Source organism: Salmo salar, chromosome 20 (genome assembly GCF_965601325.2).
Source record: "Salmo salar chromosome 20, fSalSal1, whole genome shotgun sequence".
NCBI classification, from domain to species: Eukaryota; Metazoa; Chordata; class Actinopteri; order Salmoniformes; family Salmonidae; genus Salmo; species Salmo salar.
Window position 1 is genome coordinate 62,902,382 of NC_138310.1, and position 27,010 is coordinate 62,929,391.

The following is a 27,010-nucleotide window of genomic DNA, read 5'->3' on the forward strand; positions in this document are numbered from 1 at the left end:
TTGACTCTGCTTCTCACAGCAGGAAAATAATCCTGCAGCAACAGGAAATGGGAATTATTATGTGGATTATAATTAATGGACATTTTTGTAAGGATTGATACATTTTTTATAGGGAAAATGTCACGTCCTGGCCAGTAAAAGGGGTTATTTGTTATTGTAGTTTGGTCAGGACGTGGCAGGGGGTATTTGTTTTATGTGGTTCGGGCTGGTTGTGTTAGTAGTTGGGTGTTTGATTTATTATTCCGGGTTTTGGGCACTGTTCTATGTTAATGTATTTCTATGTTTAGTGTAGTTATTTTGTGTTTCTATGTTTAGTTTATTGGGGGTTGGACTCTCAATTTTAGGCAGGTGTTTTCTAGTTGCCTCTGATTGAGGGTCCTATAAATAGGTATGTGTTTGTGTTAGTATTTTGTGGGAGATTGTTCTTGTTTAGCTATGTGTGCCTGACAAGACTGTCAAGTTCGTTTTATGTTTTGTATACGTTTTTGGTGTTTTTCCTTCTTCACTTTAATAAAAGAAGATGAGTGTACATTTTCCCACTGCGTCTTGGTCTCTACCCTACGACAACCGTGACAGCAAATCAAGTCTGACCTTTTTTAAGTGGAAATTACAAACTTTAGAAGTGTTTTTAAACCTTGAATGCGCTACAATTTTCATTTCCTGCTGCGCAAAAAAATTATCTGAGATGACAGAGTGATAAAATTAAGATAGTAGATCTGTATAGAATAAAACAGCAGCATTGTGTGTGTGTGTGTGTGTGTGTGTGTGTGTGTGTGTGTGTGTGTGTGTGTGTGTGTGTGTGTGTGTGTGTGTGTGTGTGTGTGTGTGTGTGTGTGTGTGTGTGTGTGTGCGCGTGTGAGTGAGTGTGTGAATTGGATGAGTGGTGAGTCAGTGCAAATGGTCTCTAAGGTGCAGATAGTCTCTGAGGTACAGATAGTGTCTGAGGTACAGATAGTGTCTGAGGTACAGGTTGGAGCAGATATACTGCTAGGGTTTTGAAGTTCCAAAAAAGTTAGTTTGCCAACAATAGTAAACTGTGACCCTTTAGGATCCAAGTCGGGGAATCACAATAGTTAGTTACACACAATATCCCAGTAGCCTGTTCAACCTCTGTTTTGTATTGTCTGAGATCCCCAAAGCTTGGAAAACTTAGCCTAATATCTCAAAGACTAGTTGATAAAATGTTCATAAGAAAGAAATGAAATTCTAATGGAAATGATTCACAATGATGTCATTAGGCAGAGCAGGCAACAGATGGCACACAGACAGCAGAGTTGGGGACAGATATGCAGGGACAGACTGGCAGAGACGGAGTCTCAGGTAAGTTTGTTGAGTCTTTGTTTGGCAACATTATGAAAGGTTCTCAATTTTTTTGACTTGTAAAATAGGAACATAATTGGAAAATGCCATGGATACCCCCACTCTCAACTTAAACTGGTGACTGAACTAAGATTTGTTAAAGGCAATGGTATTGCTGTTGTGAGTAGTTGTGTAGTTTTGGGTACCGGTAGTTAGGAGTACGGCAAACACCTTATTTCTTTGGTTCCTCAATATACATTTACCATATTACAATGTAGGCTATGTGTTACAGCACTACTTTTGGTGTCCCCCTCAGGAATTGCTCTTGAGAAAATGTCATGTAATTGTCCCCCCCAAAGTTGATATCAGATTTTCGCCCCTGGCCACAGGCATCCCCCTCTTCAAAGGGGGAGGCACTCTAGACCCAAACTGTTATAGACCTACGTATATCCATCCTGCCCTGCCTTTCTAAAGTCTTCGAAAGCCAAGTTAACAAACAGATCACCAACCATTTCGAATCCCACCCTACCTTCTCCGCAATGCAATCTGCTTTCCGAGCTGGTCATGGGTGCACCTCAGCCACGCTCAAGGTCCTAAACGATATCATAACCACCATCGATAAAAGACAGTACTGTGCAGCCGTCTTCATCGACCTGGCCAAGGCTTTCGACTCGGTCGATCACCGCATTCTTATCGGCAGACTCAATAGCCTTGGTTTCTCAAATGACTGCCTCGCCTGGTTCACCAACTACTTCTCAGATAGAGTTCAGTGTGTCAAATCGGAGGGCCTGTTGTCCGGACCTCTGGCAGTCTCTATGGGGGTGCCACAGGGTTCAATTCCCGGGTCGACTCTTTTCTCTGTATATATCAATGATGTCGCTCTTGCTGCTGGTGATTCTCTGATCCACCTCTACGCAGACGACACCATTCTGTATACATCTGGCCTTTCTTTGGACACTGTGTTAACAAACCTCCAAACAAGCTTCAATGCCATACAACACTCCTTCCGTGGCCTCCAACTGCTCTTAAATGCTAGTAAAACTAAATGCATGCTCTTCAACTGATCGCTGCCCGCACCTGCCCACCCGACTAGCATCACTACCCTGGACGTTCTGACTCAGAATATGTGGACAACTACAAATACCTAGGTGTTTGGTTAGACTGTAAACTCTCCTTCTAGACTCACATTAAGCATCTCCAATCCAAAATTAATTCTAGAATCGGCTTCCTATTTCGCAACAAAGCCTCCTTTACTCATGCTACCAAACATACCCTCGTAAAACTGACTATCTTACCGATCCTTGACTTCGGCAATTTGCAAAATAGCCTCCAACACTCTACTCAGCAAACTGGATGTAGTTTATCACAGTGCCATCCGTTTTGTCACCAAAGCCCCATATACTACCCACCACTGCGACCTGTATGCTCTCGTTGGCTGGCCCTCGCTACATATTCATCGCCAAACCCACTGGCTCCAGGTCATCTATAAGTCTTTGCTAGGTAAGGCCCTGCCTTATCTCAGCTCACTGGTCACCACAGCGACACCCACCCGTAGTACGCGCTCCAACAGGTACATTTCACTGGTAATCCCCAAAGCCAACACCCCCTTTGGCTGCCATTCCTTCCAGTTCTCTGCTGCCAATGACAGCACCCCAGTCTTTTGCACCCCAGTATCTCTACTTGCACATCATCATCTGCACATCTATCACTCCAGTGTTAATGCCAAATTGTAATTATTTCGCCACTATGGCCTATTTATTGCCTTACCTCCCAAATCTTACTACATTTGCACACACTGTACATAGATTTTACTATTGTGTTATTGACTGTTTGTTTGTTTATCTCGTGTAACTCTGTGTTGTTGGTTTTGTCCCACTGCTTTGCTTTATCTTGGCCAGGTTGCAGTTGTAAATGAGAACTTGTTTTCAACTGGCCTACCTGGTTAAATAAAGGTGAAATATAAAACATTTAAAACTAAAAAGATGTATAGCCTAGCGGTTAGACTGTTGGGCCAGTAACCGAAAGGTTGCTAGATCGAATCCCCGAGCTGACAAAGTAAAGATTCTGTTGTGCTGCCCCTGAACAAGGCAGTTAACCAACTGTTCCTAGGCTGTCATTGTAAATAACAATTTGTTCTTAACTGACTTGCCTAATTAAATAAATAAAAATGTATTCCTAGAGGTCAAACACAGTCTGAACAAAGCACTTTGTAAATCAATATCTCAACCTTAGACCATCTCTCACCATACAGCTGTGAAATGATGCTGGGTATAAAGAGAGGGATTATAAATGATGCTGGGTCTAAAGAGAGAGAGCGAGTGGTCAGGGAAGGAAGACCTGGGCCCATATTTTAAAAAGCATCTAAGAGTAGGAGTGCTGATCTTCAGTCCAAATGGACCCTTCAGTATATCAACACTCCTACTTGAAGACTATGACTTTGTCCCTAATGGCATCATATTCCCTATAGTGCACTACTTTTGACTAGAGAACAGGGTCCCATTTGGGACAACTGCCTATTTGTGAATCCGGTCCATATGTCTCCACAGTCTACCCCTCTCTCTGACTCTCTCTCCAGTGCTGACTGACACACTGCGACAGTTAATGACACTCGCCTCCACTGTGTCTCTGATGTCTTCGAGGATGTTAATGCACTGTGGGGGCGTCATCCCACGTGCCTGCCTGCTCTGCCTAAGGAGAGAGAAAAAATAGAGGAGAGAAAAATCTTCGTAATATTCCTCCATGACAAACGACGTGTCTCTGCATACCAATGGAGGAAGAGACAGCGTCACAGCAGACATAGCCAGCTAATCGACTACACACACACACACACACACACACACACACACACCCACACACACAACCCCCCATATCCATAATCACCCTCCTTTAAACAAGTCTAATCAACTTTGAGTAACAGTAGTGTAATGTTCTCATCTCATCTCTTGGTTCCAGCTAGTGGTAAAGGTCAGGAGTCTGGATTACAGGCTTCTTATTGCTGTAAAAATGACTCAATTTGTCTTAATCACTCCAAACCCAGCTAACTGTCATCATTACAGTTCCTCTGAAAAAAGAGAGGCAGGCACACACATACCAACACACACACATTTGAGACATTACGAAAGTCAAGTCCCTGGTTGTGGCACCGTGGCATTCTAGATTCCCTCTTGTCATTTTCCCGCACTTTGTCAGGATTATATTGTACAGACAATAACCTCTGGATGGACAGTTAACTTTCTGAAACACAGACCGCAATAGGGAACGGACTGTAATATTCATTAATGAAATAAGATAATAGCATGAGGTAGAGAACATGTGGGAAGTCTTTAGCTACTGCTGATGGAAGAGACAATTTCACACAGTCAGATGCTGAATAATCATAATCACTTCGTGTGAGCTCTGCAAGAGATTGATGTGCAGCTGTGTAACTGTGTGTGAAACTGAGTTTGACACACTGAGTGAGTATCCATTTAACTAATGATCCTTTGAGACAGACACAAGAAACTCCTCAACATGTGCCATAAAAGATGTGACTTAGTTCTGTTGTTATTATATATAAAGTTAACATGAACACAGTTTTCTGTGGGAAGAACTAGTATGTCTGCAGAACTGGAAACATGGTTTAGTAACATTGTACTGTATTTGAATACTGTTCCTTCTCCCATTGCTCAGATCAGAGGTTCCAATGTTTGATAGAACGTCCACCTCCTGCTGAGAAGCAGCACTATCACACACTCAAAAGCACTCAGCTTGAGATGTGATATTTCTTTTTAATAAACTTTTTCCAACGAAGAGAGAGAAGGAAACAGCGTGTCTCTCTCTCTCTCTCTCTTCTCTCTCTCTCTCCTCTCTCTCGTCTCTCTCTCTCTCTTCTCTCTCTCTCTCTCTCTCTCTCTCTCTCTCTCTCTCTCTCTCTCTCTCATCTCTCCTCTCTCTCTCTCTCTCTCGTCTCTCTCTCTCTCTCAACAGCTTAAAATCAATAACATTTTGTTATCTCAGGGTAATCTAATGAATAGTCATCCAATCATGCTTCAAATATTTATCACACGTCATAAAGATTTATTGGCCCGGCTAATTGAAGCTCCTGGATCTCAGTGTTGTTGCTTTGTTTGCAAAGCTGCTAATTGATTTAAAGAAAATGGCAACTGGTGAATAAATCAAATACTTTTATGTGTACTGTAAATTAAGTGCTCAAGTAAGTGAGTATGAAGGTACTAATTCCATTTTTCACTAGTATTTTTCTGTAGTGAATGAAATGGGGGTGCCACACTGCACACGCCCAGCCAAGGCAGGTGAGGAATAAATTGGAGACTCTGGATTACACTTTAATGCTTTCAGCTAGGAAATCAATACTACTGTAACTACTGTAGCATGTGGACATTTTGATGAGTCATATAGAATGACAAAAACAAAATATTTTAAGATGACAAAAAACTGGTTATTTTATGAGTCGTAGGATGACAAAAACTGAATATTTTATGAGAGTTGTAGGATGACAGAACAGGATATTATATTCGCTAGTTGCCTAATAAATCAGAGCAACTGCAAGGCATGATGACTCTCATAGTTTGCACACAGCCACTGTCTGGCTCTGGAGGTCTTTAACTAATGGCAGACAATGACATTATTGACATTACTGTATATTGTAGTCTCTGTCCCAATATCCACAATTGAATCATACTACTTAGAATGAAATCATTGAATCAAAGACGGACTGGCTTGCATTTCTAAGTGTGTGCTAATATATAAAGTGAACCAAACCTTAATGCTATGCTTATCAATCAATCTGGATGTCTCATACATTTATTTATACATGTTTTATGGCAGAGATTCTGGATTTATTGCTGGGGTATTTCATCAGTTCTTACACACTAAACACATCCCATTTATAACTGTAAGATGGATGTTAAAAACTGAATTTGCATGACATTTCTTGTGGTAGAGACTCTTGAAATGATATATGGCATTGAAATTAAATGACATTTTTCATCATGGTTTATGGTGTTAACATTTGCTTTAAGGTCACCGTAGTACACGTTTCTTTTGACAGGGAGAGTCCTCCATGTTATCATTGCCTCCTCTTTGGAGAGATGGTCCAACTTTTCACTCACTGCTGTACTCAAAGTTCCATCAGTGCTGGAGCTGGCGAGAAGAAAGAAGTCTGTATGGGAGAATCTCAATTGGTTTTGCACACCTCCTATCCTCCGTCCTCCATCCCCTCCTCGCCTCTTTTTGAAAAAGGTCAAAGATAATCGAGTTGTGAACGCAAGGAGAGGAAACTTGGAGAAAAAAATGTGTTTGTATGAAATGATTCCCCACATGAAAAAAATACTATAGTGTATACTATGGTAGGAATACTATAGTATGTATTGTAGTGTTTTTGCAGACTTTAGTGTAGTATTCACTGTATTGAAGTCCTAAATTTAAAAAAAGTCGGTAAAAAACATTACAGTGAATACTGTAGTATCTACTGTAGTATACTGTAGTATTTACAGTTTACTATAGTATAAATACTGTAGTAAAAAAGAGTAGTATATACTGTAGTATTTACTGTAGTGTTTTGGGGGGACATTACTGTAGTATTTACTAAAGTGTTTTTGTTTATCTATGTTTGACATAGAAGTGCGGGGCTTTCTCCTTGAGGAAACCTACTGTAGAAATAATCAAAGAGCAGATTTTCCATAACCTGTAGGTATTGTAGGTAGGACTGCGTTCTGACAGAAGAATTCAGCGCTTCTGCCTTTTTCTTTAGCCTGTAAAGAAACACAATATATCGTCTATACTTGGCATGTAGATTTCTTACTTACGGGTGGCACAAATTGGGACATGGGGGAGGGAAATGGGCAGGTTATATGCTAATTAAATACTCTAATATTTACTATAATTAAAATAAATGTTTTTTTTGAAGACTGTAATGTTTTTGTGGACATTTCTGTAGTATTTACTACAGTATTTTTTGTGTGGATAATACTGCAGTGATTACTATAGTATTCTACAGTATACTACAACATTCTATCGTAAATACTACACGTGCTCAAGGGATACTACAGTGTGTAGTATACTATTCTACAGTATACTACAGTTTACTACAGAATTCTATAGTAAGTACTGTGGTATTCCTTAGCAAACTGTAGTATTGTTTTATGTGGGTTTCCTTCTCCACTCACGTGTCATCAGGCAAATTATTATAATTGTTTTATTTTATTTTACCTTTATTTAACCAGGTAGGCTAGTTGAGAACAAGTTCTCATTTACAACTGCGACCTGTCCAAGATAAAGCAGTGCGACAAACAGCAACACAGAGTTACACATGGAATAAACAAACATACAGTCAATAACACAATAGAAAAAAAGTATATATACAGTGTGTGCAAATGAGGTAAGATAAGGGAGGTAAGGCAATACATAGGCCATAGTGGCGAAATAATTACAATTTAGCAATTAAACACTGGAGTGATAGATGTGCAGAAGATGAATGTGCAAGTAGAGATACTGGGGTGCAAAGAAGAAGAAGAAAAAATAACAGTATGGGGATGAGGTAGTTGGATGGGCTATTTACAGATGGGCTATGTACAGGTGCAGTGATCTGTGAGCTGCTCTGACAGTTGGTGCTTAAAGTTAGTGAGGGAGATATGAGTCTCCAGCTTCAGTGATTTTTGCAATTCGTTCCAGTCATTGGCAGCAGAGAACTGGAAGGAAAGGCGGCCAAAGTAGGAATTGGATTTGGGGGTGACCAGTGAAATATACCTGCTGGAGAGCGTGCTACGGGTGGGTGCTGCTATGGTGACCAGTGAGCTGAGATAAGGCGGGGCTTTACCTAGCAAAGACTTATAGATGACCTGGAGCCAGTGGGTTTGGCGACGAATATGTAGCAAGGGCCAGCCAACAAGAGCATACAGGTCGCAGTGGTGGGTAGTATATGGGGCTTTGGTGACAAAACGGATGGCACTGTGATAGACTACATCCAATTTGCTGAGTAGAGTGTTGGAGGCTTTTTTGTAAATGACATCGCCGAAGTCAAGAATCGGCAGCATAGTCAGTTTTACGAGGGTATGTTTGGCAGCATGAGTGAAGGAGGCTTTGTTGCGAAATCGGAAGCCGATTCTAGATTTAATTTTGGATTGGAGATGCTTAATGTGAGTCTGGAAGGAGAGTTTACAGTCTAACCAGACACCTAGGTATTTGTAGTTGTCCACATATTCTAAGTCAGAACCGTCCAGAGTAGTGATGCTGGACGGGCGGGCAGGTGCGGGCAGCGATCGGTTGAAGAGCATGCATTTAGTTTTACTTGCATTTAAGAGCAGTTGGAGGCCACGGAAGGAGAGTTGTATGGCATTGAAGCTCGTCTGGAGGTTAGTTAACACAGTGTCCAAAGAAGTGCCGGAAGTATACAGAATTGTGTCGTCTGCGTAGAGGTGGATCAGAGAATCACCAGCAGCAAGAGCGACATCAATGATGTATACAGAGGAAAGAGTCAGCCCGAGAATTGAACCCTGTGGCACCCCCAGAGGTCTGCCAGAGGTCCGGACAACAGGCCCTCCAATTTGACACACTGAACTCTGTCTGAGAAGTAGTTGGTGATCCAGGTGAGGCAGTAATTTGAGAAACCCAGGCTGTTGAGTCTGCCGATAAGAATGTGGTGATTGACTGAGTCGAAAGCCTTGGCCAGGTCGATGAATACAGCTACACAGTATTGTCTCTTATCAATGGTGGTTATGATATCGTTTCGGACCTTGAGCGTGGCTGAGGTGCACCCATGACCAGCTCGGAAACCAGATCGCATAGAGGAGAAGGTATGATGGGATTCGAAATGGTCGGTGATCTGTTTGTTAACTTGGCTTTCGAAGACCTTAGAAAGGCAGGGTAGGATAGATATAGGTCTGTAGCAGTTTGGGTCTAGAGTGTCTCCCCCTTTGAAGAGGGGGATGACCGCGGCAGCTTTCCAATCTTTGGGGATCTCAGACGATATGAAAGAGAGGTTGAACAGACTAGTAATAGGGGTTGCAACAATTTCGGCTGATATTTTTAGAACGAGAGCGTCATTAAAGAGATTATGTTTACAGGGGTGGAATCCCAAAATAAAGAGAGCACACTAGGAATGCAGTCCTGGATAACAGAGCATGCATATTTAAATGCAGTGCTTTATGTGATGTTTCAGTGGAGATCATTTTAATTTCAGATATGGGAATAGGGTGGGAGCCAAACGTGGTGATGTAGCGCTCCCCTCCTGTCGAGTCTGTTCCTGTGTAGGCTGTTGTTTTTAGGCCTGGCACAATAACCAGCCATCCCCAGAGAGAGCAGAGAGGAGAGAAGGAAGAGACAAAGCCTCCTGTGAGGTTTTGCCATATGCATCAGTTTCATCTTGTGTGTCAGTTCTTCGAAGGGTATGAGGCTCAGATAGGCTGGATAGCAGAGACACTGTATCAATGTAGCTGAGAGCTGGGCTGGGTTAGTTCGGGACAGGGGAAGCTTGTCACAGTACTCATAAAAGACAATTAAAATTGTGAGAACCAGACCCACTCTCCCCTACTGTATGTGACTCAATTATACTCACATACTCAGTTACTACAGGTTTGATTTGATTATCTTACTTCACCTCCATCCCTCTCTTCCTCTATCATCTGCTCCTCTTCCTGTTTCCTCTATCTCTATCTATGGCATATACAGTATATTATTATTATTATTATATTATCTATCCTCTCATCTTATCTCAGCTTATCTTCCCTCTCCCTGTTGTGGTAGAGGAAATGACTAACACCAGGCATGTTATAGATCCACTGAACCCTAGTAATGAGGGTGGTGAGTCCCAGGTAGCCCCAACCAACCAGCTCCTTTCCCCCCAGGCAGCCCTCTCTTCTACTGGGGTTAATGGAACTAATCTCCCCTTGATTAATCATACAGCAGTAATTGCCTATTGATAGCTGACGCCATGCCCGCAGGTTATCGGTCTGTTTCCTTACCTTCTTCACCCTTGGCTTGCTTTTTTAGATAATTGAGGTCTGGTGTCCTTTGTGAATGAATGTACTCTGTGACAAAGGCATTGTGTCAGTAAAATCTCCTGGCTGCAAATTGAAAGTGAATGGAATTGGTATTTAATTGGCCTCTGGAAATGGAGCGTGTTGAATGCTTCTTGTAATGTTTATCGATGGCTCCCTGTCAGGTTTCCTCACATTAGTTAATACCTAGTGAGATCCAAGTATTTTTATCTGAGGCTGCTTGATAATCACAGCTATGCCTGTGCTGTGCAGTCCACAGGTGTTCTAAGAAGACGGAACATAACCGTGTTTGTGACTATGTTAGTGTTAGGCTGGGATTCAATACAATCTGCGCTAGATATACATTATAGCCTGCTTGACATTTAAAGAGAATTTCTGATTGAGCCGACATGCACAGCAGTTACCGTGAATGTGACCTCCGTGAACGTCGGAGAAAATGCCTTTAAAAGCCATATTGTCAGCTGTCCAGTGTGCTGCTCTTTGAATTGAATCCCGGCCTTTGTCACTGTCTCACTGTAGTTGTGTTGTCTACTCTTTGTGGTCCAAATAATATGTACTGTTTATATTTGCTGTTGAATAAAATGGTCAAATCAAAAAGTTAGTTTACGATCTCACTGGATTAGGGAAGAGCAAGTCCCAGTCCCACACCACCCATACACTGAGATTATGCAAGTATGAGTATATTTAGACGTGTGGTTCCTCTAATCAATAACCCAGGGTAGGTTATTGGAGTCATTACACTTGTTTATCAGAGGGAACAGGACTGTATAAAGGTATTGTCTGTTAGCTGTCTGGTCAACATCAGAGGAGTCTCAGCCATAATATTTTAGAGAGAAATCACGTGACTGGCGTGAACTTTCTTGACATATTCAGAGAGAGGGAGAAAGGGAGATCTGCACAGAGGGGAGGCCTGCGATGGCTCAACCTGGTTAATAAATCTGGACACTTTGTAATGTGACAGACTGCTGTCCTCGTCACCTAAAGCCATCTGTCATTCCTGTCCATTTCCAAACCTCCTGATGTAACTGACTGGGTTCAAACTTCTTTACATCACTACAGGAACCTCACTTCACCCCTAGGACCTGCAAGGCTTCCTGACATTTTGGACTCGAGAGTTGTTGCCCTAATACCCTATTACGGATCATTCTGGACCGCCAATAGTGTCCAGTGTTGTATCGGCTTGTCATCGTATACTCTGTGCCCCTGGTGGATCATGGACCCATTGTCTTTCTCACACCCTGTATGGAACCTGGCCAATGGCCCAATCAGGCACAGTCAGCACTTTTAGGAATACACCAGGCACACACACACACACACACACACCAGGCACACACACACACACCAGGCACACACACACACACACACACACACACACACACACACACACACACACACACACACACACACACACACACACACACACACACACACACACACACACACACACACAGTCAACACCCTCTGTTGTAGTCTAATTATTGGTCTCCCGACTGGTGCAGCGGTCTAAAGCACTGCATTTCAGTGCTAGAAGCATCACTACAGACCCTTGTTCGATTAAGGCTGTATCACAACTGGCCGTGATTGGGCGGCGCACAATTGGCCCAGAGTTGGCTGGGGTAGGCCGTCATTGTAAATAACAATTTGTTCTTAACTGACTTGCTTAGTTAAATAAAATTAATTGGTTCAGACCTAGCTGTCTCAGTTCATTTTCTTGTGTGCCATTGTCATTGTTAGCGCAAGCTAATGTTACATTTTTTTGTCCATTGAGCTGTGATAATGAAGACATACATATCTTCTAAAGGAACACGTTTTACTGGGGATATGCTATTTAGAGGCTCAGATCGATACTGTTGCTGAGCTGCTGTTTTAATAATAGCAACTACCACATCAACTACCACATTTCGGACATAAACCTATGGCTAGAAATAGCAAGCTGTCAGAACAGAATCAATAAACATGAGTCTTCTTCAGGTTGGAGCGTAGAAATAATTTCAGTTGAGATTGTAATCTTGCATAATGACTGAAAAGATTGGTTTGAAAGATCAGAAACCTGCATAGATATTCTACATATTGTAAGGCTTGTAAAGCTACATCATCATGACATCTATTCTTGTGCATCTATTCTTGTGCAGTCAGTCAGTGCTCGTCAGGCCTCTTCTTTAACGTTATGTCACGCCCTGACCTGAGAGAGACGGTTTGTTTCTCTATGTGGTTAGGTCAGGATGTGGGGTGGGCATTCTATGGTGTCTATTTCTTTGTGTTGAGCAGAGTATGGTTCCTAATCAGAGGCAGCTGTCTATCGTTGTCTCTGATTAGGAATCATACTTAGGCAGCCTTTCCCCACCTGTAGTTGTGGGATCTTATTTTTGTACTGCTTGTTATAGCCTGCAAGACGTGACTGTCAGTTGTTTATGATTTTGTTTAAAGTGTTCTGGTTTATAATAAATTAAGATGAACACTCACCACGCTGCACCTTGGTCTACTCCTTTGGACGGTCATTACAGAAGATCCCACCGCCAAAGGACCAAGCAGCGTGGGCAGGATGACTGGACATGGGAGGACAACCTGAATGGCAAAGGATCCTGGACGTGGGAGGAGATCGCCTCCCATGGGAACAGGTGGAAGCAGCGAGGGAGGTACAGCGACGAGATCGACAGGCAAGGCAACAACGGAGGCCCGAGAGGCAGCGCCCCCAAAAGAATTTGGGGGGGGCACACGGGTAGATTGGCTAAGGCGGTTTTAAGACCTGAGCCAACTCCCCCTGCTTACCGTGGGGAGCGAGTGACTGAACAAGCACCGTGGTATGCGGTGATGCGCACTGTGTCGCCCATGCGCACTCACAGCCCGGTGCGCTCGGTACAAGCTCCTCACCGTTGCCGTGCTAGAGTTGTCCGTCAGCCAGGAAGAAGTGCGCCGGCTCAGCGTATCTGGTCTCCAGTGCGTCTCTTCGGCCCAGGTTATCCTGCGCCTGCTCTACGCACGGTACCCCCCGTTCACCAGCGCAGCACAGTTCGTCCTGTACCAGTGCTCCGCCCTTGCTGGGCGACAATAACCATCCAGCCTTGACGGGGTGTGCCAGCCCTAAGCTCCAGACCTCCAGTGCGCCTCCATAGCCCAGTACGTCCTGTGCCTGCTCCTCGCACTCTCCTTCCAGTGCGCCTCCAGAGCCCAGTACGTCCTGTGCCTGCTCCGCGCACTCTCCCTCCAGTGCACCACCATAGCCCAGTGCGTCCTGTGCCTGCTTCTCGCACTCTTCCTCCAGTACGCCTCCATAGCTCAGTACGGCCGGTGCCTGCTTTGAGCACTCGGTCCTCAGTGCGTCTCCCCAGTCCGGTGAGACCTGTTCCAGCTCCACGAATAAAGCCTCCAGTGATAATCTATGGTCCGAAGCCTGAAGAGATGATCCATGGCACGAAGCCTCTAGTGATGGCCCAGAGCCTATAGGGATAATCCATGGCACGAAGCCTGTAGGGATAATCCATGGCCCGGCACCTGTAGAGATGATCCATGGCACGAAGCCTCCAGTGATGATCCATGGCACGGAACCTGTATTGATGATCCAAGGCATGGAGCCTGCAACGACGCTCCTCAGTCCGGAGCCTCCGGCGACGCTCCTCAGTCCGGAGCCTCCGGCGACGCTCCTCAGTCCGGAGCCTCCGGCGACGCTCCTCAGTCCGGAGCCTCCGGCGACGCTCCTCAGTCCGGAGCCTCCGGCGACGCTTTCCAGCCCGGAGTCTTCAAAGGCGGTCTGCAGCCCAGAGCCTTCAACGGCGGTACTTTTTCTATGTTGGTGGTTTTGTCTAGTTTATGTATTTCTATGTGGGGTTCTAGTTGTTGCATTTCTATGTTTTTTTGGGGGGGATGATCTCCAATTAGAGGCAGCTGGTCATCGTTGTCTCTAATTGGGGATCATATTTAAGTGGTTGTTTTCCCACCTGGGTTTGTGGGAGATAATTTTGAGTAAGTGTATGTTGCACCTCTTCGTCACAGTTTGTTGTTTTGTTCATTAGTTTATTTGTATGTCTTGCATAGTTTCACAGTTATAATAAAATGTGGAACGATACACACGCTGCGCTTTGGTCCCATTCTTCAGACAGCCGTGACAAATTGCCAATATTTGTTTTCTGTTTTTACTAATGACCTTCCAATCACCTTGAATAAACCCTGTGTAGCTATGCATTCTGATGACTCAACAGTGTACATACCACAGTAAAATAAATAACTGGCACCATTAACATAGAGCTCCAGTCAGTTTTAGAATGAGTAACTACTAATAGGCTGGTGCTAAATATCTCAAACTAAAAGAATTTGCTCAACCCTAAACCTCATCTAGATCTATTATTGAATGAGGTGGCGATAGAGCAAGTTGAGGAGACTAAATTGTTGGGTGTAACCCTAGATAGCAAGCTGTCATTATCAAAACATATAGACTCAATGGTTGCTAAAATGGGAAGAGATCTGTCCATGATAAGGCGCTGCTCTACTTTCTTGACATCTCAGACGACCAGCCAGGTCAGGCCCAGTTGTGTGGTCATGTGCGGCAAAGAGGGACAGGTCAATTGCAGTTGACCCAGAACAGTTCAGCGCGTATTGCATTTAGATGTACATGGAGGGCTAATGTCAGTAACATGCACGTCAATCTCTCCTGGCTCAAAGTTGAAGAGAGATTGACTGCATCACTTTTGGTCTTTGTGCGAGGTGTTGATGTGTTGAAGGTACCAAACTGTCTGTTCAGTTTAGTACCTGTTCCTGGAGCCCAGGAAGAGTAGCCGTTGCATTGACAGCGTCTAATTGGGAAAAATACCAAAATATTACTAAACCTTAAAGATGGGCAGCACATCCTTCCGACATCCATATTAACATTTTACTGAGCTGTAAAACAATGTTATTTTTGTAACAGGTATTGTCATAACACTTTGGAGAAGCAGCTCACAGGGTTCCTATATTTCCAGTTCTGGTTGGGTAACCGTGGTGATAATGGCACACTGATGGTTGGGTAACCGTGGTGATAATGGCACACTGATGGTTGGGTAACTGTGGTGATAATGGCACACTGATGGTTGGGTAACCGTGGTGATAATGGAACAGTGATGCAGTGTCCCCTGCTTAATGGGTTCTGGGAATTAGATAAGAAACAGTCTGGCCCTGAGGATTGGAGGCCTTTCTAATGGCTTGGAAATTAGTAATACTTTACTTATAGCCTACAGGTATAACCCATTTTGATGATGAGTCTTGACTAGACTTTGTTATAACATGTAAGACAAACTTATTTAAGACTATATGTAGTTTCCACCAACCTTTGTTTACATCCCTTCCTGACAATACACAATTACACAGCCGACAGATTCTGTTTGTTTGTTTTCTCAACTAAACAACTGCCAAACCCCTGTTGGCCTACTTAGGGTCCCAAGCCGCCCTATCTGCCTGTGATGATGAGAATGCACTGCGTTCAGGCTGCCACCTCTCCTCAGGTGCTCATATTTTAGATGTAACTGCTTTGCATTCCTGTCAGTGTCTGTGTCCCAGCAGAAATATACAGCAGAGAGAGACCATCACCAAGGTAATGCAGGGAGTACCAGAACAGTCACTGTGACAGAGCTACTGCTGCGACCTGAGAACACTGGGACTGGCAAGTAGACAAATAAAGAAACAGAAGAACTCAGGGGCTGAAGAATTCAAATGTACAGCTTCCATATTTGCTATCACTCAAACACCTGCAGTTTGAAGGTTAGAGATAACATTGCCATGGAGGGGAAAGAGGAGACAGGTCGAGCAAACATTTTGATGGAAGAATATGAAAAAGATAGTTGTATTTGGTGAAAGAATGGGAGAATATTCCCCATTATAAACTGGGTGGTTCGAGCCCTGAATGCTGATTGGCTGACAGCCGTGGTATATCAGACCGTATACTACAGGTATGACACAACTTGTATTTTTACTGCTCTAATTAAGTTGGTAACCAATTTATAATCGCAATAAAGCACCTCGGGGGTTTATGGTATATGGCCAATTAAACACGCTTAAGGGCTGATTCCAGGCACTCCGCAATGCATCGTGCCTAAGAACAGCCATTAGCCGTGGTATATTGGCCATATACCACACCCCCTCATGAGATATTGCTTAATTATATGCTGCTACTTCATTTATGGTTCTTCCTGTGCCTTGCATAAGGTAGAAGCAGTACACATGGGAGTGCAGGGTGAACTTCACTCTGTCTAGTCTGGCTGTATTGAACCTGTGGTGTTCAGACCAGCAGGAGAAATCAGGTTAATGTGTCACAAATTGCCTTTAAGTGGATTGATGTGCAAGGTGGTCAGAGTACATCGATAAGCCACTGCACTGTGACTGACACAGCCTCTCTGCTCCAGACAATGGATTCAGTTGAAGAGTGCCAATATATTTTCACTGGCCACACTGCATAGAACCCCATTCCCATCCCCCTTTCTCTCTTGTTCTTTCTTCCTTGTAACCACTCACCCCTAAATGTCACTCACTCTCTGCCAGGTGGCGTATAAATATACAGACAGAGAGAGACAGACAGAGAGAGACAGACAGAGAGACAGAGAGACAGAGAGAGAGAGAGAGAGATCATTAGCACAAACAGATCTGGGACCAGTCCTAGCAAAACAAAGCCAGTGAGAGAGCGTTCTTTTTAGTGTGGCAGAGTGTAGCCAAGTGGATCTGCCCGCACACAAATCAAATCACATTTTATTCGTCACATGCTTCGTAATCAACAGGTGTAGAATAATAGTGAAATGTTTACTTACGGGCCCTTCCCAACAATGCAGAGAGAAAAAAAATAGAATAATTGAAAAGTAATAACACATAATAATAAAAGTAATAATAAATACACAATGAAGAACGATAACTTGGCTATATTCACGGGGTACCAGTACCGAGTCGATGTGCAAGTATGAGGTAATTGAGGTAGATATGTACATATAACTAGGAATAAAGTGACTAGTCAACAGGACAGATAATAAAAAGTAGCAGCAGCATTATGTGATGAGTTTTAAAAAAGTGCAAAAAATGCATAGTCTGGGTAGCTATTTGGTTAAATATTGAACTATTTAGCAGTCTTGTAGCTTGGGGATAGAAGCTTTTCAGGGTCCTGTTGGTTCCAGACATGGTGCATCGGTGCGGTAGCAGAGAGAACAGTCTATGACTTGGGTGGCTGGAGTCTTTGACAATTCTTTGACACACACACACACACACACACACACACACACACACACACACACACACACACACACACACACACACACACACCATTAGTCTATCAGGCCAGTGGGATAGGAAAGAGGAGGAAAGGAGACAAGCAGTGTCTTTCTGTGCCACTTCTATAACATCTGTTTCAGACTGGTGCTGCTCATGAATGGTAATATGGACTTAATACAACTCATGTTTTCCAAATGCAGTATCTTGGAACAGGTGGATTGAAACACTGCCTGCGTGACTGGCTGTGTGACATACCTGATTGGGAGTGTGAAATAGGGTATTTGAAACTGTCACGCTGTTTCTGTCAAGTGGTTTAAAGGTTTGAGAGCTCCACTTCCCTTACAAAGGTGTTGTTGTCGCATGCTCCTCATACTAATATGTTACTAATACCTCAGCAATGTCATCACTTTATATACTAGCACACGCTTACAAATGCAAGCCCAATACATTGAATCAGTCTAAGATTCAAAGATTAAATTCTAAGTAGTATGATTGTGTGGCTATTAGGACAGATACAATATACTGTAGTATCATTGTCTGTGATTAGTTAAAGACCTCGAGAGCCAGACAGTGGCTGATTTATTAGGCAACTAGGGAATGTAATATCCTGTTCTGTCATCCTACACTGTAAAATATATATGTTAATTTAACGTACAATTGTTAGGCAACCAGCTGCAATAGGATTGTGACTTTACTCAGCATTTGGGCATATAGCTGAACCAACACACATGCTCAACTGAATTGTATATTCACTCAACTTTAAATTTAAGGTTGAGTGAACATGCAATTCAACTAGATAATTTATTCTGCCTTATTTGCATATTACCCAGAGTGCCTTGCCTTTCGAGGGAATTCTAGTTACCACCCATGACTATTTGTTAGCGACAAAGACATGGTTGTTGTATTCAATGGTTTTCAGTACTGTTGCCTTCACCAAGTGAGTGTATATGTGAATATGTTATCTATGAAATTAAAAACTTTATGACAATGCACTACATATATTATAAGGCCCTTCTTTGAGGACCTAGTTACACCCTAACACAGTGGTCTGAAACTCCTGGTTTACAGGCCACATTAAGCCTGCAAGTCACATAATGCTGGCTTGCAAAGTGATGTGTAATTCCAATTGGAATCCAGCCAGAGTGAGGATGTACAATAATTGACCCTTCACTAAGCCCCCCTTGATTACGGTTTGACAACATTTTCCCGGGAAGCCAAATTCCCCCTTCTAACCACTGGCAAAATCCCCTCAAAATGATCTCAAACTGTGTTTTTAATACTAAATTAAATTAAACATAGACGACCCCTTGCTAATCAGCAAATTCTCAGGTATATTGTGGAGGACTGTCATTAAAATTGCTTCACAGGAATCTGGTAAAATTATGTTTGTAGTGTGAATTATGTTTGTAGTGTGGCTAGCCACTGAATGGCTCTGAATGCACTGTGCATGCAGTCAAAGCTACTAACCAAAGCTACTAAGCACAGAGTGCTCTCAAATTCTTTGCTGATTTTGACAGCAGATGACAGTTATATTCCTAATATATCCAATACATTTACACAAAACAAGTTATATTAAGTGGCTAGCTAACAATTATTCTTATTTCCCTCACTGGCTTTCCATAATTTCAAACGTGAGCTTGTTCGAGGTGTCAGACTTGACGACAGTTGATTGGTTGCCCAAAATTCTGGGGTTGCATCCTGCACTCAGAATTGCCAGGGTAGGGAAGATTCATTATTGAGACTACCTAAATACCTAAACTGGAACAGCCATCTCAGCAACAGATGCAATAAATCCAGCTACTAACAGATTGGATTAGTTTAGAAAAATATATGTTATTCATGTTTGTGTAGCATAAAGTTAATCAACCAATAAAAGTATATGCAAAAACACAGGTATTGGCACAAACAATTCTGAAAAATCTATCTGCAAGAGAGCATGCTGGGAAATATGATAATGATGGGCATGGTTTGTAGTTGTTTTGAGCAAAGATGAATTTGTAATTTTACTCAACAAGCTTGTTCAAATTCAACTGACTTTGAGCAGAGTTTGTTGATTAAACACACTAACACATTAGCTCAAGTTCTTGTCCTTTTGAAGTCCACTCATCTCGCAGAATAACACTGATTAAGCAATTTGTTAAGATGGCTTTTGTAGTGTACGACTTTCATAAAATATTATGTTTTTTTCATCCTACTCTATATGAGTCTCATAAAAATTGCCACAGTAGTTACCGTAGTGTTTCCTTCCTAGTTGAAAGCGCTAAAGTGTAATCTAGAGTCTAGACATTCATTCTCACCTGCCCTGGCTGGCGTGTGTAGTGTGGCACCCCATTTAATTCATTACAGAAGAAAACTATTGAAAAATTGAATTAGTACCGTCATACTTCGCTACTTGAGCCCTTTATTTGCAGTACACATAAAAGCCTTTGATGTATCACTCTGTTGTCATGCATCATCTCATTTATCTTTCTACTACCACTTCAACCTGCCTATTGATTTTTTTTCATAAATTACCAGCTTTGCAAACAAAGCAACAACACTGAGATCCAGAAGCTTCAATTAGCCGGGCCAATAAATCTTTATGAACCAGGATATAAATGTGAAGCATGATTGGATGGCTATTCATTACCCAACCCTGAGTCTGTGAGATAACAAAATGTTATTGATTTTATGTTTTAATTGATGTAATTATCGAGCCAGCCAGCAAAAGAGAGAGAGAGAGAGAGAGAGAGAGAGAGAGAGAGAGAGAGAGAGAGATAAATAATTTAGGCTTAGGCAGGAAGTTCATAGAAATATTATCATTGTCTTGGAGAATTGTTAATCGTTGTTGAAGTGGTACCCCTTTCCTGCAGTCAAATGACCAAATCGCCCTCTAGTGGCCTCATGGGTGGAATGTTATTCATATTTTTTCATAATTAATCAACATTATTTAAAACAAAATGCCACATAAATCTGGTTTTGTTATATTTCAGTCCTCTGTGATGTACACTGAGTATGCCCCTCTTTGGACACTGTGTTAACTAACCTCCAGACGAGCTTCAATGCCATACAACTCTCCTTCCGTGGCCTCCAACTGCTCTTAAATGCAAGTAAAACTAAATGCATGCTATTCAATCGATCACTGCCCGCACCTGCTCGCCCGTCCAGCATCACTACTCTAGACGGCTCTAAACTTAGAATACGTGGACAACTACAAATATCTGGGTGTCTGGTTAGACTATAAACTCTCCTTCCAGGCTCACATTAAGCATCTCCAATCCAAAATTAAATCTAGAATCGGCTTCCTATATCGCAACAAAGCATCCTTCACTCATACTGCCAAACATACCCTCGTAAAACTGACCATCCTACCGATCCTCATCTATAAAATAGCCTCCAACACTCTACTCAACAAACTGGATGCAGTCTATCATAGTGCCATCGTTTTGTCACCAAAGCCCCATACACTACCCACCATTGCGACCTGTATGCTCTCGTTGGTTGGCCCTCGCTTCATACTCATCGCCAAACCCACTGGCTACAGGTTATCTACAAGTCTCTGCTAGGTAAAGCCCCGCCTTATCTCAGCTCACTGGTCACCATAGCAGCACCCACTCGTAGCACGCGCTCCAGCAGGTATATCTCACTGGTTACCCCCAAAGCCAATTCCTCCTTTGGTCGTCTTTCCTTCCAGTTCTCTGCTGCCAATGACTGGAACAAACTACAAAAAGCTCTGAAGCTGGAGATTCATATCTCCCTCACTAACTTTAAGCACCAGCTGTCAGAGCAGCTCACAGATCACTGCACCTGTACATAGATGGGCTGTTTACAGATGGGCTATCTACCTACCTCATCCCTTTACTGTATTTATTTATTCATCTTGCTCCTTTGCACCCCACTATCTCTACTTGCACATTCATCTTCTGCACATCTACCATTCCAGTGTTTAATTGCTATATTGTAATTACTTCGCCACGATGGCCTATTTATTGCCTTATCTTACCTCATTTGCACTCACTGTATATAGACTTTTTGTTTTCTTTTGTTCTACTGTATTTTTGCTATGCTTTATCTTGGCCAGGTCACAGTTGCAAATGAGAACTTGTTCTCAACTGGCCTACCTGTTTAAATAAAGGTGAAATAAATAAATAAATAAAAAATATGCCAAACATTAGGAACACCTTCCTAATATTAAATTGCATCCCCCCAACCCCCCCCCCCCCCCCCACCCTTCTCAGCACAGCCTCAAAATCATTCTTTAACCTGTCTCCTCCCCTTCATCTACACTAATTGAAGAGGATTTAACAAGTGACAGCAATAAGATATCACAGCTTTCACCTGGATTCACCTTGTCAGTCTATTTCATGGAAAGAGCAGGTGTTCTTAATGTTTTGTACACTCAGTGTCACATCCTGACCATTGAGAGCTCTTATTTTCTATGGTAGAGTAGGTCAGGGCGTGACTGGGGGGGTTTATCTAGTTTATTTAGTTCTATGTTGTTTGCTGCTAGTTTCTTTTTTCTATGTTGGGGTTTTTGTATGATCCCCAATTAGAGGCAGCTGGTCATCATTGTCTCTAATTGGGGATCATATTTAAGTAGTTGTTTTTCCCACCTGTGTTTGTGGGGGATTATTTTTGAGTTAGTGCATGGTGCACCTCTGTCGTCACGGTTTGTGTTTTGTTTATAGTTTATTGTTTGTCTTGCAAAGTTTCACATTAAATTAAAAGATGTGGAACGATACCCACGCTGCGCTTTGGTCTCCTTCCTACGACAAACGTGACACTCAGTGTATATAAAGTGCAATATTGGTATGAGAACTCAAAGTTTAATACATTTCAACTCTATATCTGACATGGTACAGGTGTCTTCTTTTTTTAATCCCATAACCATGTGTGTGTGAGGTGTATACTTTTGTTTCAAAGTAGATTTGTTTAAGACGACCAAGAAACACTCTGTGTGACCCTGATTTAGCCCACTGCAATAAAAGGTTAAGCAGTTTTATTCCCACTGTGGAAATAGTAGCCTTTTCTGAGGATCTGATTCTATGGATAGATTACTGGGTTGCTTGCTATACTCATGTTGTGTTTTTTCAGTCCAACACTTTACTCCATGTAAACTGGTGTATCTGTCAGCACATCCATTGTCTCAGGGCCTTTCTGTCTTTTTTCCACTTGAGCTTGATTGCTCTCCACTAAACTAAAATAGCAAGCACTCCAGAATTCACTAGAAGTCCAAGCCCAACCCTCTCATAGGACCTATTGTCTCAAAGCAGTTTATTATCCTTGGCCAGCATTTAATCACTGTTTATGTCTCACACAGCTCCAAACTAAACTGACAACTTTTGTGCAAGTCAAGCATTCAAACTAACTGTGAAAGTGCCCTAAGAGTTCCATGGCTAAAAAGTGTTTTAGTTACTCGGCTGCGTGGTCTTAGAACGCTCTACAGACCAGTTTGAAACTCCAGGATCTTTTTTCTTTGGAGGAGTTTAAAAGGTTGATTGACTTGTCTTACTGATGAATGTGATTGTCATTAAGGATTTCATACAGTGGTATGTAACCCTCTCACCAGGCTCGAATTTGACTCTCACGATATTAACTTACATAGAGCATCTCAACAGCATGGGATGTTAGGTGAGAAGGACTTCTTCAATAAGAATCCCCATTGTAAACAATCTAGGGTGATGACAAATAGGGTATTAACTTCAGATGGAATGATTATCGGTTTTTGTTATTGTATAAGGATATACTTTCCCATGCATTCAATTAAATTGAAACAGAAAATGACTCCACCAAGGCAACATACATAAGGTTCAAAATGTGTATTATTACATTTTCAAAGCACCACATCAAAATAAATAAAAATAATAAACCCCAATGAGTCGTGCACAACCCATGTCTAAATTATTTCAATCTTGCTTAATTAACCTGTTGGCGCGCGTTGGAGCTAAAAAAAAAATGACGACACACATAAAGTCTAGAAGCACCCCACCGTTGTGGTTACTCACTACTCGTAGATATTCCCTCAGTGAAGTATGGCAGTTCCTTGCAGGTTTCCTCACAAGATCCACAGCAATCACAGCTATCAATGCAGACAGTACTCTTTAGCAGTAACCGATATGCCATGGGAATATGAACTCGTTAATCTTTCCCAAGCAATTCTCTCTCGGTGTCACACGATGCTAGGCTAACCTCAAGGCTGTCAAATACCTCCACGATGAGTCGGTAGCTTCAGTCTTTACTAAGTCTTTCTTAACAAAATTATAACAACTCTCTTATAAAATAAAATCGTATTTCCCTTCAAAACTCGGTAGGTATGGGTTTTGTTCTATTTTTATCGTCTTCTTTTATAATTTTTCTTCACCAACGTCATAATGTAATGTCCATCCTTTTCTCAACGTCTCTCTCACTCTCTTATTTTCCCAGGCCTCCCGTTAACCAGGTCAACTCCCATTGGCCACAGCTTAACAAGTGACCTTATTGGTCAAAACTTAAACTTAAAAGTAAACCAACCTATTCACTTATACATTAAAGAAATATTTCTTTAAAAAAAATGCATTAACAACATTACAATTTGGGAGCAATTCAATCACCTCTTAAATCTAATACCAATTAACAAATAAACTCAATACTTGGTTCTAACAAGGATATTACAGGTACATATGATTGATTTTTATCTATGATGTTTGTATGTCTATGTATGTAATTTGATATGTGTGTGTGTCTACGTCTATAATTTGTTCATGGTGTGGCTATGTCTGTAAGTTGTTATGTCGGAGATTTGTCTGAAACTTTGTTCTCCCCTGCTGCTGTCTTGGTTGTAATAGATATCTCAATGAGATTACCTGGATAAATAAAGGTTAAATAAAAATTCATTAAAAGAAGGATAAATTATTCTAGTCTTTCACTTTTGTGTCAGCAGCATCAATGTCTCTTTGTGCACTGTTGGCTTTCACTACAAATACATTTTCAATCATGTTTGATAGATCTTTGCATATTGTTGAATTGGAACCATCAGATTAATTGTAGGGGATCAAGATAAGTTTGAAATGAATTCTTAATACCACAGATAGCCAGTGTAAGGAGGCAAAAACTGGAGAAATACCTGCAAAGCAAACTTTTAAACTCCTCCAAAACATTGCCAAGGACTTTGGGAATCTTCCAAGCTTTTGGCATGTGGCTCTGGGTGTTATTTCTTGTTATATTGGATTGCTTTGGATAATGGTTGAAAAGCATCAGCCATTCATCAACACCTAAGGTGAGATCAATCACTTTAAGGCTATAACTCTAGTCACTTGCAGTAGCTACTTTCATTAGAGTGAATGTACAGAGGAATGAACTAGAAAACACATGGAGCTAAAAATGCAAGTGTCGTATTCTACTAGTGCTGTCTTATTGCTTGGGCCTTCAATCAGACTTTGAAATAGATTCAATTTGAGTTTTTTTCTTTTGAGCACATTTATTTTAGCGTCCCTAGTCTGTCACGGTTGTCGTAGGTTAAAGTGGACCAAGACGCAGCGGGGAAATGTGCACTCAAATTTTTTTAATTTAACGGACAAAGGTAGACCAAAATAAACATGTACACAACAAAAACACAACGACTAATAACAGGCCGGTAAGGCACAGAGCTATACACAGCACAATCTCCCACAAACACAAACCTATATATAGGACCCTCAATCAGAGGCAACTAGAAAACACCTGCCTCCAATTGAGAGTCCAATCTCCAAATAACTAAACATAGAAATACAAAGAACTAGAAATACATTAACTTAGACCAGTGCCCAAAACCCAGAATAATAAATCAAACACACCACTAAACACACAACCACCCCGAACCACATAAAACAAATACCCTCTGCCACGTCCTGACCAAACTACAATAACAAATAACCCCTATTACCGGTCAGGACGTGACATAGTCTGGATTTCCTGTATTGAAGTATGTTACAGAAATAGTTGCATGATGTGTATCCATCAGACAAAAGGTACCTAAGTAGAGTAATCATGACTATTTTACAACAACAGAAAATTCACCTTTTGTAAAAACGAAAAATAGTAATAAGAAATGTACAATTGATTTGGGAACCTAAATTCTATTCCCCCTGTGTCAATGTAGCAAATTAAAGTGGGTTGTTTGCTTTCCCTCTCTTCAAAACTTTTCCCTCACTACTCTTTTACTTCCTTTTCCTCCCCCTGCAGTTTGACATGCAGCGTATCACCCTTGAGGAGCTGAAACACATCCTGTTCCACGCCTTCAGAGACCACCTGACCATGAAGGACATCGAGAACATCATCATCAACGAGGAGGAGAGCCTCAACGAGAACTCGGGACACTGTCAGGCAGACTTTGAAGGAAGTGAGTTGAGTAGATTCTGTAGCCTGTGGAGAGACATGGAGGGTGGATGTAAGAGAGAGATGGATGGTGGATGTGTGGGAGAGAGAGAGTCTGCTAGCTGTCATCGGTGGGGCAGAGAGCGCTGCACGCCCGTCCACCCTTCAGGATGGATCTGACTCCACCTATCAGGATCCATAACCGTCAGACTCCACCTGCTGATTTATTGATTGAAGGTGTTCATGGTGTAGGAAGTCATTTGGTCACCTGGGCTATGATGAAAAAAGGTGTCATCAGGGAGTTATGAATACCATAGCAGCAGGGAAGGGTGTTTAGGTTGATATGAATCTTTATTTTTTGTTTGTTATCGGGTCATTCCACGAAAATAATGCCTTTTGTGTCCCTTTGATATTTTAAGTACAAATGTTGCACCAATATAGAATTTTAAAAGCCTGCTATATTACTGGAAGTGCCCTTTAATATAGACCACATGGAGAATTTAATAAATCCTATTTTCTTATATGAATAAAGGCTTACTAAAGTGCCAAAATGCACAATTTTGACATGTGCCTCCATCAGCCCTGTGTCACTTCTAGAAAGATTTCAAACCACTTAATCCAAAAATGTCTCCAAGTTTCACCATCATTGTAAAAACCTAGTTATTTTTTGTTGCTTTGACATAGGCATTTTTAAATACTTTTTATTTATTTAATGTGATTAGTGATTCATTTACGTCTGTCCTTTATTTTAAGATCAACCCTGTTAAGTGAATCACACTCGTTTTAATATGTTGAAACTATTCCTTTTAAAATGTTTTTTCAAAAGAAACATTGAACATCTAATAGTCAAATCATAGTGTCAAAGCAGGTGAGCTGGTTCTACTCTTTTTGGCCTTTTTCTGGTTTTGTGGTGGATAACTGAGTGGGTTGAGTATAACACGTCAACCCTGTTACCCATAGATAGACAGGCTAGAAATGTTTTAGCAATTTAATTGTTTTGGTGCAGCTTGCATTCAATTACCACTCACTGTTGCACACAATAAGCTTCCATTCCCTCATTCACAAAGGGATTTATGGCTGATTTAAGATGAAATCATCAACCTGTTACGGTCAACCCTGTTACTTTATTTGGAATTCAATAGGCACTTCCTAAAGTCTATTTGAAATGTATCCACTTGAGATGGGAAAAC

General features: G+C 41.8%; 1 protein-coding gene across 2 annotated transcripts in view; it reads left to right on the forward strand.

Moving 5' to 3' along the window:
* Positions 1-27,010, forward strand: part of LOC106581213 (calcium-binding protein 8) — a 91,605-nt gene that overhangs the window by 52,194 nt on the left and 12,401 nt on the right. Inside the window, exon 4 of one of the 2 annotated variants that reach the window (XM_045703761.2) lies at positions 25,689-25,845. In XM_045703761.2, coding sequence (XP_045559717.1) covers positions 25,689-25,845 — 157 coding nt within the window. Of the gene's footprint in view, positions 1-25,688; positions 26,486-27,010 lie in introns of those variants that run through there. The other variant, XM_014163126.3, reaches the window with a different exon arrangement.